The sequence below is a fragment of the Callorhinchus milii genome, unplaced genomic scaffold, assembly GCF_018977255.1.
Source record: "Callorhinchus milii isolate IMCB2004 unplaced genomic scaffold, IMCB_Cmil_1.0 Scaffold7, whole genome shotgun sequence".
Taxonomy (NCBI): domain Eukaryota; kingdom Metazoa; phylum Chordata; class Chondrichthyes; order Chimaeriformes; family Callorhinchidae; genus Callorhinchus; species Callorhinchus milii.
In genome coordinates, this window is record NW_024704748.1 from 1220906 (window position 1) to 1236621 (window position 15716).

At 45.2% G+C, this 15716-nt stretch overlaps 1 protein-coding gene across 1 annotated transcript in view; it reads left to right on the forward strand.

Annotated features, from left to right (window-relative positions):
• The window catches only part of LOC103190102 (cartilage acidic protein 1), a 93078-nt gene that overhangs the window by 50140 nt on the left and 27222 nt on the right, over positions 1–15716 (forward strand). The window contains exons 7-8 of the mRNA XM_042336825.1: positions 5729–5863; positions 12035–12180. Coding sequence (XP_042192759.1) covers positions 5729–5863; positions 12035–12180 — 281 coding nt within the window. The remainder of the gene's footprint in view (positions 1–5728; positions 5864–12034; positions 12181–15716) is intronic.

Here is a 15716-nt window from a genome sequence, read left to right on the forward strand (position 1 = left end):
TGAGGAGGTCAGAGAGGGAGGGAGGTGCCAGGGTGTGAAAGGATTTGAACATGAGAGTGAGAGAATCTTGAAGTGGATCTGTTCAGGGATGAGGAGCCAGTGGAGCCTGGGACAGAGCTGGGGAGATGTGGGGACGGAGTTTGGTCGGGGTCAGTGTGCGGGCGGCAGAGTCTGAATGAGCTGATCTTGTGAATGGTGGAGCTGTATCTTTAGAATTTTAGACACTCCCTGAGACCAGCCTGTGCCAAACGTGGGCCTCGGACGCCCAAAATTCCACCTCGGCTTCGCCAACGGAGACCACTTTGCCTTAGAAATATTCATGAGGGCACATATGTGTCAAAAAGTTTTTGACACCTGCCTAACTCTCCGACGTGCTTATTTCCCTACTCTAATATCTGTCGCCTCAGCTCGACTGGTTCCGGCCTCCTGCTTGTTCCCTCGTGCCCTCCATTCCACCATTGGTGGCCGCGCTTTCAGCCCTTACTCCCCAAAACTCTGGAACACTCTTCCTCAATGTCTCCCCTTGGCCCCTCTTTCCCCACCTTCAGATCGTGCCTGAAGTCCTTCCTCTTCGACCGTGATTATGGTCACCTCCCCTCGGCTCAGCATCAGGCTTGACCAATGTCAAGCACTCTGAGATGCTGCCCTGTGTGAGTGGGGCTACATAAATGCAAACAGTTGTTGTAGTTTGGAAGCTGGTTTCATTTTTCCAAATTAACACTGAATTGTGGTATTTTTCGTAATCCTGTGGTCTTGAATTTTTACAGAAAATTGTCTTAACAAACAAGCTGAGACTAGATGGAATTTCAGGCCTCAGAGGAGGTCTGTCTATACAGCTGTAGCAATGCTATTTTATTTTATTGACCACTTTGATTACTCTGCACCTGCAAACAAGCTTCCAATGGTTTATGTATCTGGACCCTTTGCATATTAATCAAGTGCCAGGGTGACTCAGTTTGGAGCACTCTCAGTCATATGAAGGTTAGCAGGAAGAGTGATTGAGGCTAGAACACTGGACTCATTGAAAAACAGCTTCCCATCATGGTGTGATGGCAAGATAATAATACTATCCTTGTATTTGATATAGCACCTTATCATGTCTTCTAGACGTCTCAAAGCGCTTTACAGAATATACTGTAAAATGAATTGACCGTGTATTTTGTGGGCGAAATGCGGCAGCCAGTTGCACACAGCAGCGTCCCATACACATCGTGGATTGAGCGATATTATTAATAAATAATTATTATTTTTTGTAAAAAATTATTTATTTTTTTGAGGGGATTATTATCCCTGGAAAAGCGATCCACCAATCGACTAACAACCAGGGTTCCTACTTGCTGCTAAGTAAACACAAGATTGTGGAGTAAGGAAACTTGCCTAAGGTTTCGCCACGGCTGGGAATCGAACCCAGGTCCTCTCACTTGGTAGGGTGGGTGTTCTGGAAGAATGAGGTCAAATGGGCCAAAGGGACTTGTTTATCCAAATCTCTCTTTATGATCCTGTGTTGTTGTTGGTGACAACACTACGCTCAGCTCTGCTCTGTATCTGAGGCATTTATAATAGGATGAAAAGCTGCCGGCCCAAAAAGTGTTCCTGGAGACCGTGTGTCACTCCCCCTTCCCATACCCTTGGGGACGTCCCTCTCGACCTGAAAGTTGTTATGTAAATATATATTGTGTTGTATTCCCGCCAAACAGAGAATATCCCTTTTATCTCAACTCTCTGCCACCTATCTGCCATCCAATTGCCTATCCATTTCCTAACATTGGCTCTAATTCCTTGCAGTCTGTCACGTGGAATCTTATCAAAGGCCGTGAGATAACCTTCAATGTCTGTCACCGCAATGGATGTTAGGCTAGTTGGAGATTTTACAAATCCATGTGCACTCTCAGTCACTCAAACCACAACTGTCTGTGGGACGCTCCTGTGCACAATTGGCTGCTGTGTTTCGCCCACAAAATACACAGTCACGACACTTTACAGTATATTCTGTGAAGCGCTTTGAGACATCCAGAAGACGTGATAAGGCACTGTATCAAATGCAAGGATTATTATTATTTACCTCCTCCTCAGTGCTTGATGTTGGGATTGTGTTTGTTGGAGCAGCGATAGTTTAGAGGTTAATTTTTGTCTTCAAAGTTAATCTTCAAATGATGAATGGTTTTGATGGGGTAGATAGAGAAAGATTAGTCTCACTGATTGGTGAGTCAGTAGCAAGAGTAGCAAGATTATCACCAGATGAAATAAGGTGAAAAAAAAATCCACACAAAAGGTTGTGAGAATGGAATGAATGACTTATCACAAATGGCTTTAAAAGAAAATTGGTTGAATAGTCAAAAAATAATATTAAAGGGTGTGGGGAAAGAACAGGAAATGGGATTAGGGTAGAGAGCTCCAGTGGGGGAGCGAGCACCAACACAGACACGATGGGGAGAGAGCAGGGAATGGGGTTAGAGTAGAGAGCTCCAGTGGGGGAGCGAGCCCCAGGACACACAAACAATGAACTGAATGGCCTCCTACACTGTAATCATGCTGGGTAATGAAGAGAACCAAAGAGTTTTCGATTAAGGAAGAAACTGATCTTCTCAGAAGCAGCTTTGTTCTCCCTGTTTTCTTGCCCCCCACCCCACCCCCTCACCAAAACCGAGCCGCTTTTATGAATATTTTTGTTCCCCAACTATATGTTTGTTTGACTGTTCCTGATTGGGGCTGTGTGACACATGCCGTGTCGCTGCTGGTCTGGGCCAGAACACCGCAGGGAGAAGCGGCCAACATAAATCCTGCCACAACACACGGCCAATTGCATTAGAAAGCAGCTGCAGCCAATGAAACGCATCTAATGTCAGGAGATCCATGAATAATAATGGAGAGATTCAGTGCGCTGGAGAAGATTTACACTCAACACTCGGGAGTTTAATCAAGGCCTCCTGATTTATGACCAGCCATTACAGTCAGGAGGGGATGCCAAGACGTAAACCAATGTCACAATTGCTCTCCTATCAGCTGGTTTTCGTTTGCTTCTTCTCAATGTCAAGTGTTTCCAGACCACCAGCTCAGAGCTTCACACCATCGCTCTTGGAAAGGAGAATTCTTGGCCCAGCCCATCAGCTAATCACACTCTTTTTTCTGTGTCAGCCCTACTCAGTGGTAGCGCTCTCACCTCTGGGTCGGAAGGTTGTTACGTTCAAATCCCACACCAGGACTTGAACTCCCACAGTCTAATATCACATTCCAATTCAGTGCTGTGGGGGGGGGAGGCTTGCATTGGGAGGTGCCAGCTTTTGGATGAGACATTCAACCGAGGCCCTGTCTGCCTGTTCAGGTGGACATTAAAGATCCCATGGCACTATTTGAAGAGAGAAGGGAGTTTCTCTCTCCCAGTGTCCTGTCTAATAAATCCCCAAAATAACAATTGGTCACTCACTCCGTGAGGTGTTATTGAGTGCAATTGGCTGCTGCTTTTGCCCATAAAATACGCAGTTAATCCACTTGACAATATATCCTGTGAATTGCTTTGAGACGTGTCAACGACGTGATAAGGCACCATATCGAAGGGAAGTGATGAGGTGGACTTGGACAATAAACCCTGGAGTTAATGTAAGTACTAGAGTCATCTTGTCAGTCTCTGAGGCTACAAGAAAATAACTTCTGTTCATCTGACCTCACTTAATTTCCATTGATTCCTACCATTGATTTTTTTTGTCTACAAAACTACCTCTGATAAAGAGTAAATGGAATATTGGATTGAAGTGAAAGTCTTGGATAGATAATAGGCATGATGGCATCTATCATTATTTTATGGCACCTTCCTGTATTTACTGTGAATCTTTTTTAATTCATGAAAAAAGTTACAATCTTGTATATTTATTGCACGCCTTCACATCAAAACGTCTCAAAGTAGAACACTGCAATTTTGTTTGCGGGACGTTACTGTGCGCAAATCACCTTTGAAATACGCAGTCATTCCACTTCAACAGTAATCCTTGCACTTGATATAGCGCCTCATCACATCATTGAGATGTCTCAAAGCTCTTCAGAGAATATATTGTAAAGTGAATTGAATGAGTTTTGTGGGCGGAACACAGCAGCTAATATCCTGTAAAGCACTTTCAGACGTCCTCAAAATGTGAAAAGTGTTCTATCGAATGTAAGGATTATTGTTAATATTGTTAGAATGCTGTCAAGTGTAGTGACTGTGTATTCCGTAGGCTTACTCAACAACTAATATGCACAAAGCAAGATTCCCACAAATAGTCATGATATGAACAACAGGGGAACACAAGCTCAGCATTGCACTGAGTGTTATCATAGACTATGAGATCAAAGTCCCAACATGGGGCTTGACTCAGAGGCAAGAGTGCCACCAACTATGCGAGGTGAGAATGCTTCACAGACTGAGCTCGGCTGTGAAACCTATTTCCGTCAGAAAGCATATTCCTAACGCATTCCAACTCCCGACCGCTGCATTCTCAATCTCCATCGAGTCTCGAAAGCAGAATTCAAACGGAACCAAAAAACAATTCAGGATCCACGACCCAAACGCTCAGTGTTTGGAAGAAGAGAATCGCTGTTTTATTAACGGGTCATGAGTGTATATATCACTGTGAGTGTATTCTCTGCGTGATTGGAGAGGGAGTGAGGCTCATCTGGCCGGCCGCGATAAGGGCTGAATGCAGGATGTTTAACAAGTGTATGGCATGATCAGAGGAGAATTTCATTAAACTTAATTAATGACTTGTTTAACGGCTGATTAATTAACGAACAGTGAGCTGTGTGGTTGGCTAGCGGAGCGTGGTGGAAAATCTCTCACACGTGTTAGATTAAGAGTGGGAAGTGTGTGATTTGGATTTATTGAGAACTATGAATCAATTTTATTTCAGACTAGCTTCTACCCATTGCAGGTTCACTTGCAACCAAAGGATCCAATATGGAATGTAGATTGACACACAGACAAAGACATTTATCTATACTCCTGTGGGAGGACTCCTGTGGGAGGACTCATTTTGGCCGTGCTGTTCTTTGAGTCGGCAACTCATTTCGGCGCGCTGTTGTAGTCCTTTCAGCATCGAAGTGCAGTCGTGCTGTGCTTTGTTCTTCAGTTTCATTTAATGGGCCGTCTCTCCTTTGTCTAGAATGTTTACTTATCCTTGAAATGTTGATTTTCGCTTAGGCATCTTTATAATGATCAATATAAATGTATAATTTATAACACTGGGACTTCCTCCCGACATGAAAGGCGCTTTAAAAATGTAATTTTGTTGTTGTTGCTGCGGCTTAGCTTCGTCTGTGTTCTTTATTTTGTTCCCGCCGTTGCTTGGCTACGTGGGTGTTCTGTGATGCAGGATGCCACAGCGCCACGGTCAGCTAGCGCGGCCACCAGTAACTGCACGATACCACAACGTCGCTTTGACCGGGCGGCTGACAGGTGTAACTTCAGCGAAAAACGCAATGAACCATGTCACTCCCAGATTCACCTTTCTGATGAGGTATAAGTCAGAAGCGCAGTCAGAGAAACAGAAGACATTTTCATATTATTAGCATAGATAAATCACAGATTTATACTATACCAACACGTTCCTTTCTCTTAGCCTAACCCATGGTTTTTTTCCCCCCTGAACGTTTGTGAATCATGGGAAAGAAGAATTGGGGTTTCTGGCGAGCTCCCAGTTACAGGTATTCAATGAGCTTTCACCCCCTCCCTACCGCTGTCTCTCTTTCCCTTGTTAAGGAGGGCGAGGCGTGGTGGTGGGCCCCATCGTGAGCCACAACAGGTCCGACATATTCTGCGACAACGAGAACGGCCCCAACTTCCTGTTCAAGAACAACGGGGATGGGACGTTCACAGACATAGCGGCCCAGGCCGGTAAGTGTGACGTGTAAGTGTTAACTGGTAATCGTTGCATTTGAAGCAGATCCGTGACTGTCCAGCGCCTTGGGACGTCCTCCTGATGTGAAAGGCGCTATAGAAATGTAATTTGTTGTTGTTGTTGATGCACCGCACTGAACATCAAACCTCTTAGACACTACAGGGAATTATAATAATAATAATCCTTGCATTTGATACAGCGCCTTATCACTTCTCAAAGCACTGCACAGGATACACTGTAAAGTGGATTGAATGTGTGTTTTGTGGGTGAAACAGGGCAGCCATTTGCGTACTGCAGTTTCCTATAAACAGTCGTAGAACGAGTGACCAATTTGTTTTTGGACAGCTTATTACCTCCGGAAAGGCGACTTAACAAACAGGTTCATACTTACTGCTATGGAATCAGAGGCACGTGGAATAAGGAAACTTGTCTAAAGTTTCGCACTGCCCAGGAATCAAACCCAGGTCCTCTCTCTTGCGAGGCGAGCGGGGTAACAATTGTCGTTGAGAGTATTGACTGTGTAGTCTACTCTAAGGTGGCGTTCTAAAGCCTTTCTGAAGTGATCTTGCTTCATTCATTATTTCATTCGAATAAATGTGGAATTCTTTGCCATGATCCATTTTTGAGGTAGAATCCATTAATTGTTCCAAAGGGATATTGTAAAACATTCTATTCTTTTTCTCTCCCTTCCCTTCTAACCTTGAACAGCTCCCGACGCGGCCCTCAATTTTCGGGAAGGCCTTTCGGCCTTTGTCACTGTTTCGACACCTTGCTCCTTGTGTCATTTGAACATTATTTTCTTTTCATTCTTCTCATTGATGCTCTGATCCGTAAGGGTTCTGCAAAAGGCAGATTAAAACGCGCCAGCGTATCAACCGTTACCTAGCACCCAAGCACACGGAAAAGACACGTGGCAATACAGGGCAAAACACCGAGTGTATGGCACTCTGTGATATTTCAGACCGGTATCTTAAACCTTCATCGGGTGAGAAAAAAAATTCTAATTTCAAATCGGATGTGATTTCATTTGTACTTAATTACATTCCCAACAGTTTCAAGCTTATCCTATGATTGACGGGTCATGGTGCTTTGATCTCTTGTGGACTAGAGTTCTCTTTGAGGATCAATCTCTTCTGTTAGCGTAAAATTGCATCCTTGAACCCTGCTTAGTTTGATGTTACCTGGTTGAGCTGCTCTGTACAAGTGAGGCACAGAGCAGCCACCCGATGACTTGCCGCCTGAGACTGTTGATAAGATAACCCGTCAGGGAATCTTTATACAACAATCATTAGAGGCAGAGAAAGCATTGGGAGGGGTCATAGAAGACAACTGCTGGGTAAGGGGTGTCAGACTCCGCCACTGTCTGGGATGCTACCCAGTGTGAAGGACGCTATATAAATGTAAGTTGTTGTTGGGACATCCTTATAACAAGTTGTTGTTGTTGTAGATTAGATAACACACAGAGAGGGGCAGGTTTGCTGAGGCAGATTGTCTATTTGTATCTTTGTCTTTGTCTCTCCCTCTTCCCGTTCCACCCCTTCGCTTATAATTCAAAAAGTTGAATGAAATCACCCCAAGTTAATGGAAAGGTGGTACAACACATCTGCACAGGGAAAGTGACATAGAATTAGTTTAGCCACGATATCACGATGTGTACAGAATCCATCTCAATATGCGTTGCAGAAACAGTACATAATAATAAAATCCTTGAATTTGATATAGCGCTTTTCACGTCTTCTAGACATCTCAAAGCGCTTCACAGAATAGACTGTAAAGTGATTGTATATTTGTGGGCGAAACGCGGCAGCCAATTGTGCACAGGAGTGTCCCACAAACAGTCGTTGATTGAAATGGCCAATTTATTTTTTTCTTGAGGAATTATTATCAGGTGTGTGGGTGCCCAAGGTTTCATGAACATTGTCAGCATTCCTTTGTATTTCATTTCTTTCATTCTTTTAAAACATTCAGTTTAAAATATTGTTTGTAATTAAAGGAAGCATCTCGATTACTATGGAGGTTCTCACTCAGGAAGCCTAACATTGCCAACTCCACTTTACAGTATATCCTGTGAAGCGCTTTGAGACGTCTCATCAACCTGATAAGGCGCTACATCAAATGCAAGGATTATTATATTAATGTCATGAGTGTGGGAGGTCTTGGGCAGCCCTCCTGTAATTAACCAACAACAACTACAACATACATCTATACAGCACCTTTCACATAGTGTAGCATCTCAAAGTGCTTCACGTGTTGGTGGGGGTGGCTAGAAACCAGGGCAGTTGGGCAGTGAGGGTGTTAAAGAGGGTGCTTTTATCGAAGGGTTTTCAAAATGGAGTGAGTGAACGAGACAGAGAGACACGTTTTGAGAGTGAGTCGCGGGGAGTGGTTGAAAATCCGGCCATCAATGGTTGGGCAGTCTGAATTTGCAAAAGTTGTGGTCAACCATCTGCTAATTATTGGTGTGAAAGGCACTTACAAATGTAATGTTTTTGTTGTATTGACTGGTCCATTGGGCATGAGAAACTGCCATCCTGACTCCCTCTTGTCTCCCGCCGCCACCCCACCCCATCCCACCCAACCCCACCCCAGGACTGGGAGGAGTTGGCAGACCAACAACAACAACAAAATTACATTTATAGAGCGCCTTTCACGTTGGGAGGACGTCCCAAAGCGCTGAACAGTCAGGTGTGAACAGACCAAGCTGTAGAGAAGGATTGGAGGAACTAGAGAGATATTGTGGAGGGGAGAGGGGAGGGGGAGAGAAATAACAATTTAAAGAGGAATGCAAAGGTTGGTGTCATCAATCTCTCCAGACATGGAAGTAGATCCTTATAAATGATCGGGTGGCATTATTGTGGTATGAATGATGGGTAGGCTAATGTGAAATTGTGGTGACAGGAATGGGGAGAAATATTATGTGCTGTCTAATAGCGCAATTTATTTCAGGTATCAGTGTATTGAGTGGAGCCAAAGTCATGTTTCCCTCTGTCTCTGATTTTACGCTGACATTTTTCATCTGCTGTATCGCTGAGTAGCTTAGCATATTGGTTAGAGCGCTCGCCTCTCAAGCGAGAGGACCCAGGTTTCATTCCTGGGCCGGGCGAAACATTAGGCAAGTTTCCTTACTCCACACGTGTGCACATTCTGTTTACCTACACACTCCACACTTACCCAGCAGTAAGTAGGTACCTGGTTATTAGTCGATTGACGGATCGCTTTCTGGGGATAATAATCCCTCCAAATCCAACTTGGTCCATTCATTCCATGACTGTTTGTGGGACACTGCTGTGTGCAATTGGCTGCCATGTTTCACCCACAAAATATACAGTCACTACACTTTACAATATATCCTGTGAAGTGCTTTGAGACGTCTTAATAACGTGATAATATCAAATGTAAAATATTATTGTACAACCAGGCTGTGAACTGAGGCCCCAAATGTGGGTCATATGGTGGAATTAGAATCCAACCCCCCCATCCTCCCACCTACCATAAATAATTGCTTTACAGTGCCCATTAGCCTTGGAATATCTTTAAGTGCTTCATAGCTAATTGCTGCCAAGTGTAGTGACTGTATTTGAGGGCGCACATGATACACAGCGAAGGTCCCATCTACGGCCATGAAAGGAAATGACCAATTTACTCGGATATGTGCAAGAAGCGCTGTTGACATCACTTCCTACATACCGCAGATACGCGCAAGGCAAGGAGATGACATCCGTGGTGAACTGATGACCCAGAAGTAGTCTATTATTAGCAGGGGAAGCCAGTGAGGCAATGCTTGGGATCTTGGTGATCCTCAGGAGTCCTGCACTCGGGTTTCCCCTGTATTTAATAAGGCATGTTACTGGAGACACACAGGGTTTTACGTTGCATCTAACCCTGTCTATACCTGACCTTGGAGACTTACATGAGACCCGTTTCTGAAGTCTATGTAGAGAGAGATTTGCTCTGAATCTAACCAGAGAGACGTGAGAATCCTTGATGCTGGCACTGGGTGAAAAATTCACACCCATCAGCCTTAATAGCAGCAAAATAATTGCATTCTCCTTTAAACCTCCAGATGCCCTTAAACGTCTCACGGAGCCTGTATCTGGTGAAGTCAATCTGCCAGGACTAACATCTAGCGATTCTTTGAAACACACTTAATTTTCCTGCTGACTGATGCCCACACATTAACGCACTTGACACGTTTTAAATAGAATTTTTTTCTAATCCACCTGTTTTTCACAGCGAAAGGCTGTAATCCGCTCCGTTGGTAACGCTGTCGTTGCTGCATCAGAAGTCCAACACCCGCTCCCCCATTAGTGAGCTCATCGTCTAACTGAAGCTTACTGGGGTGGGGGGGAGGGAGGAAATGCTAAGTTATCTGAGATGCTGTCATTTAGATGAGATGTTAAACAACAACAAATTAATGATAATAATCCTTGCATTTGATACAACGCTTCATCACATCTTCGAGACTACTCAAAGCGCTTCACAGGATATACAGTAAAGTGAATTGACTGTATATTTTGTGGGCAAAATGCGGCAGCCAATTGCACACAGCAGCGACCCCTCAAACAGCCGTGGAGTGTGTGACCACATTAAATAAAAACGTTTTCATTTTTTTTTGAAGGGATTATTACCCCCAATGGGGATTGGAACTTACTGCTAGGTAAACAGAGGCGTGTGGAGTTAGGAAACATACCCAATGTTTCGCCCTGCCGGGAATCGAACCCAGGTCTCTCGCTTGCGAGGGGAGTGCTCTAATCACTGAGCTGCAGGACTCCTAAATCTACCTGAAGTTTACTGGAGAGACCCTGCGCTTTGAGGCGCTGTCATTTGGATGAGATGTTAACAACAACAAATGACATTTACGCAGCATCTTTCACATCAGGAGGATGTCCCAAGGCACTGGACAGTCAGTGAACCCGAGCTGTGGGTTGGGATTAGCAGGGGTGGAGGGCAGGGAGGGTAGAGGGAGGAGGGTGATCGGTTAAACTGGTCTGGCTTTTCATGTGGATGTTGAATATCGTGCGGGAGTATTGGACAGTATTCTTTCCATGAACTAATAGGATGTTTCTCCGGTACGATCAATCAGTGGTGAGCTTTGTCTCTCTTCTCCTAATTTCCAGGATCTGTAGAATTAATTGGATTGTCCATCTGTCTTATCTGCCGTGCCTCACACAACCAAATAGGTTCTGTTGTAGACTGAATGCCGGCATTGTGAAAGTTCCCATTATCTTGTTTAGTTGAAAGAAACAAACCGAGGTTTCGGTCAGTGGGACTGATTGAGCCAACATAATTGGTATTCTGGACAAAGAGCAGGCAAAGTTGGCAGGTGAGAATTCCTTACTGATCATCTCAGACCATTTCTGTTTGTTCCCATCTATCTTATCCTTACCAGTCCTCAACATGATTGAGATGATTGTGAAAGCCATTCAAAGTGACACAAGTTATAGGGCACTCAGGACAACATCTGGTTTGTGAAATGGACTCTCGCTCTTTCTCTCCTTTCTCTCTTTCACTCGCGTTTTCTCACCACCAGTGGAGACCACTTGCCCCTCTATTGTACATGTTGTGTCCCGGCAGAGCTATCTTCTCTGATTCCGTTTCCCATTGGGTCCGTTTTGTGTCAACTCCCCCACTGGAGTTCTCTTAATCTCAATCCCCAAAGCTTTGGTAGGTTTATGTCATATTATTAAGGTTCTTATTTTATTGTTATTGCTGAGATGTTCTGCAGGTGAGAACTGTCTTATGTTACTGCAAGGATTACTGTTCTTAATAATAATCCTTGCATTTGATGCAACGCCTTATCATTTCTTCTAGACACCTCAAGTGAATTGACTGTCTATTTTGTGGGTGAATCGCGGCAGCCAATTGCACATAGCAGTGTCCCATCAACAGTGGTGGATTGAGTGACCAAATGATTATTATAATTTAAAAATGTTTTGGAAAAGATTATTACCCCTGGAAAAGCAATCCGCCAATTGACTAACAACTAACAACCGGTTGGTAAACAGAGGTATGTGGAGTAAGGAAACTTTCCTAAGGTTTCGCCCTGCCCGGGAATCAAACCCGGGTCCTCTCACTTGTGAGGTGAGTGCTCTAACCACTGAGCTACAGGTTTCGTGGAGCTTCTTGGTCTCATTATAACCCAGCTTTTTGTGTTCATTAATGTACAGGGATCGATGACCCCTATCAGCATGGCCGTGGACTGACTCTTGCCGACTTTAACCGGGACGGGAAAGTGGATGTGGTGTACGGGAACTGGATGGGACCACATCGCTTCTTCCTGCAGAGCAGTGTGAACGGAAGAGTCCGATTTAGGGTAAGAATTATTACTGTGACCCCTTTTAGCTGCTGAATCTTGGCCTGATGTGCGACACACGTGGAAAGATATCACCATGCTTACTAGTGTCCAAATCAAATCGCTCTCCCTCTTCCCTCCCCCTCTCTCTCTCTTTCTCTTGCTCTCTTGGGAAGGATGCACCCTGCTCAGACAAACCGAAAACATAACAACAATAACTTGCATTTGATAAGTTACCTCTTACACAGGTAAATGTCTTAATGTGCTTCACAGAGACTGAGTTAGTGTCTGAGCAGGGAAGGAAATGGGGGTTTGGGAGGGAGGTGACCAACGTGACAGTCAGAGGAGAAAGGTTTTTAGTTGAGGTTTTGAGAGAAAGGGGAAAACGATGTGGAGGGATTTAGGAAGAGTAACAGAGAGTGGAACTCTCTCCCTCAATCCCTCCGCCTTGCGCCCTCATCACCCATCTTCAAATCCCGTCTAAAAACCTTCCTTTTTTGATTGTGCTTACGGTCACCTCCTTCACTCTCCCGCAACTCATAGTCAGACTCCGCCACTGTGAAGCGCTTTGGGACGCTACCAGATAATATATAAATACAAGTTGTTGTTGTTGACCTAGCAAGCCCTGTCCTGTTCCATGGAACCATTTCCTCCAATAGAGGGCGCTAGTGGAACTGTCCTTCCAATGGAGCGCGACTGTGGAGCCTTTAACACACTAGAAGGTGCCATGGTAGTGATCTCCCCCACCCCTCTCCCTCCCCCCTCCCCTCTGACCCTCTGAGTGGAGATAGGAATTGGACTCCACCAGGAAGGGTGGGATTGCTTTAAAAAGACAAAAATATCTTTTTACAAGTGTGAGCTCTTGTGTGAAAGTCAATGGCAGCGAGGTAATTATTCCGTCACCCCAATGATTAACCAGCAAAGATAATGATGAGTCGGAACGCTGTGATAGGATCTAGTAGAGAAACAGCCAAGGGGGTAAGCACTGATACTGTGAACAAACAGACTCCATAGGCACTCTATTCCCTCTGGACTTTACCAACAAGACCATTTAGGTCTTCCTAGAATCATAGAATTATACAGCACAGAAGAAGGCCTTTCGGCCCATCGTGTCTGTGACGGCTCTTCGAAAAGAGCTTCCAAATCAACCCCCCTCTCCCGCTCTCTCCCCATAGCCCTGATCAACCCCACTCCCCCACTCTCTCCCCATAGCCCTGATCAACCCCACTCCCCCGCGCTCTCCCCATAGCCCTGATCAACCCCACTCCCCCGCTCTCCCCCCATAGCCCTAATCAACACCACTCCCCCGCGCTCTCCCCATAACCCTGATCAACCCCACTCCCCCGCTCTCTCCCCATAGCCCTGATCAACCCCACTCCCCCGCTCTCTCCCCATAGCCCTGATCAACCCCACTCCCCCGCTCTCTCCCAATAGCCCTGATCAACCCAACTCCCCCGCGCTCTCCCCATAGCCCTGATCAGCCCCACTCCCCCGCTCTCTCCCCATAGCCCTGATCAACCCCACTCCCCCGCCCTCTCCCCATAGCCCTGATCAACCCAACTCCCCCGCGCTCTCCCCATAGCCCTGATCAGCCCCACTCTCCCACGCTCTCCCCATAGCCCTGATCAACCCCACTCCCCCGCCCTCTCCCCATAGCCCTGATCAACCCAACTCCCCCGCGCTCTCCCCATAGCCCTGATCAACCCAACTCCCCCGCTCTCTCCCCATAGCCCTGATCAACCCCACTCCCCCGCGCTCTCCCCATAGCCCTGATCAACCCCACTCCTGCGCTCTCTCCCCATAGCCCTGCAAACTTGTCCTCCCCAAATAATTATCTACCTTTCTCTTAAAAGCTGTTATCGAATCGGCTTCCACCAGCCTTTCAGGCCATGCCTTCCAGATCCCAACAGCTCACTGTGCGAAAAAATTTCTCCTCTCCTCCTTCTTAAGATTTGAAATTGTGCCAAGTTTTTGGTGAACTGTTCTGTGCAGCTTTAGTCTATAAAAGCTATGGAAAATGGTTTTCTAAGTTCAGACTAGATTTATCCCTCTGAAGGAAAGAGGGGATTAGAGTAGATATTTAGGGAGTGAGCACCTGCACCGACATAATGAGATATTTGATTTATTTGATACAGCGCCTTATCATGCCATTGAGACGTCTGAAAGTGCTTCACAGAATATGCTGCAAAGTGAATTGACTGTGTATTTTGTGGATGAAATTTCTAATAATGGTTGCGAATGTGAAGGACTTGGGAGTATAGGAGAAGAGATTAGGGATAGTTTGATATTATAAATACACCAGATGCTAAGATGTTTTGTTCTCAGATCAGAACAGATAAATTATGGGTAAAATTAATTAGCTTGAGAACCTTTGTACCATAGCCTAGAGGTTCATTTATTTATCAATTTAAATTTAAATTAATTTGAAACATTCAGAAGCACGTTTTGGGGAAGAAAATGTTTGCTTTTTAAATTGTGCGGTCCTCTCTGTTTGCAATTTGGCAGAAGATTGGCTGTGAGCAACATTAAAATGTATAATTGGGATAATAACACTTTAACACCAGTCCAGGTTGTAAACACGGAGCAACACAGTGGCGGAATTCAAGGTCGTCATGTTTTAGGCTGAAATAGTGAGTGCTTGGATCAGGGATTGTGTTGAAAAGACAGGGATTTAGTCTGTTGTGTGTTCAAAAGAGGGAGTAGAAAGTGGAATATCTTCCACGTTAGCAGTGGTAGCGCTCTCTCTCTCTCTCGACTCTGAGTCAGAAGGTTGTGGGTTCAAGCCCCACGTCGGGACTTGGAATTACATAGTCTAAGCTCCAATGCAGTGCTTGGTGGGGGGCGGGGGTGGCATTGTTGGAAGTGCCATCCTTCGGATGAGACATTAAACGAGGTCCTGTTGCCTGTTCAAGTGGACGTTAAGGATCCTGTGGCGCTATTCGAAAAAAGAAGGGAGTTTTTCTCTCTCTCCCGGTGTCCTGGCCAACAATCCCCAAATAAAATTGGTCACTCACTCACTGGCTGTTTGTGGGACGCTGTTGGCTGCCGCGATTCTCCCACAAAATACAGTCACTGCACTTTTCAGTATAATCTGTGAAGCGCTTTCAGGCATTTCAACAACATTATAAGGCACTATATCAAATGCAAAGGTTATTATTTTTCACAGGGAGTGAATGTGAAGGGATAGGATCCATTGGGATTCTGTTTGATGGTTTTAAATGTGGAACAGTTGTGTCCATTGAAGGCTCTTTGGTTGGATGTTAATAGCAACAACTTGTAAATACTTGTAAATATACAACGCCCTTCACACGGGGTAGCGTCCCGGAGCACTTTACAGTGGCGGAGTCTGACAAGGAGCCAAGAGGACAGGGAGGTGGGAGGCGAGCATCAGCACGATCAAAAAGGAAGGGTCTTTAGACGGGAATTGAAGGTGTGGCAGGAGGAGGGCAGTGAGATAACGGCAATGAGATGGGCGTCTGGTCAGGGCAATAAGCAATGCGGTTTGTCACGTGTGGGAGAGTGTAGTTACGAGAGCTGAGTGGGAGCCTGAAACATGT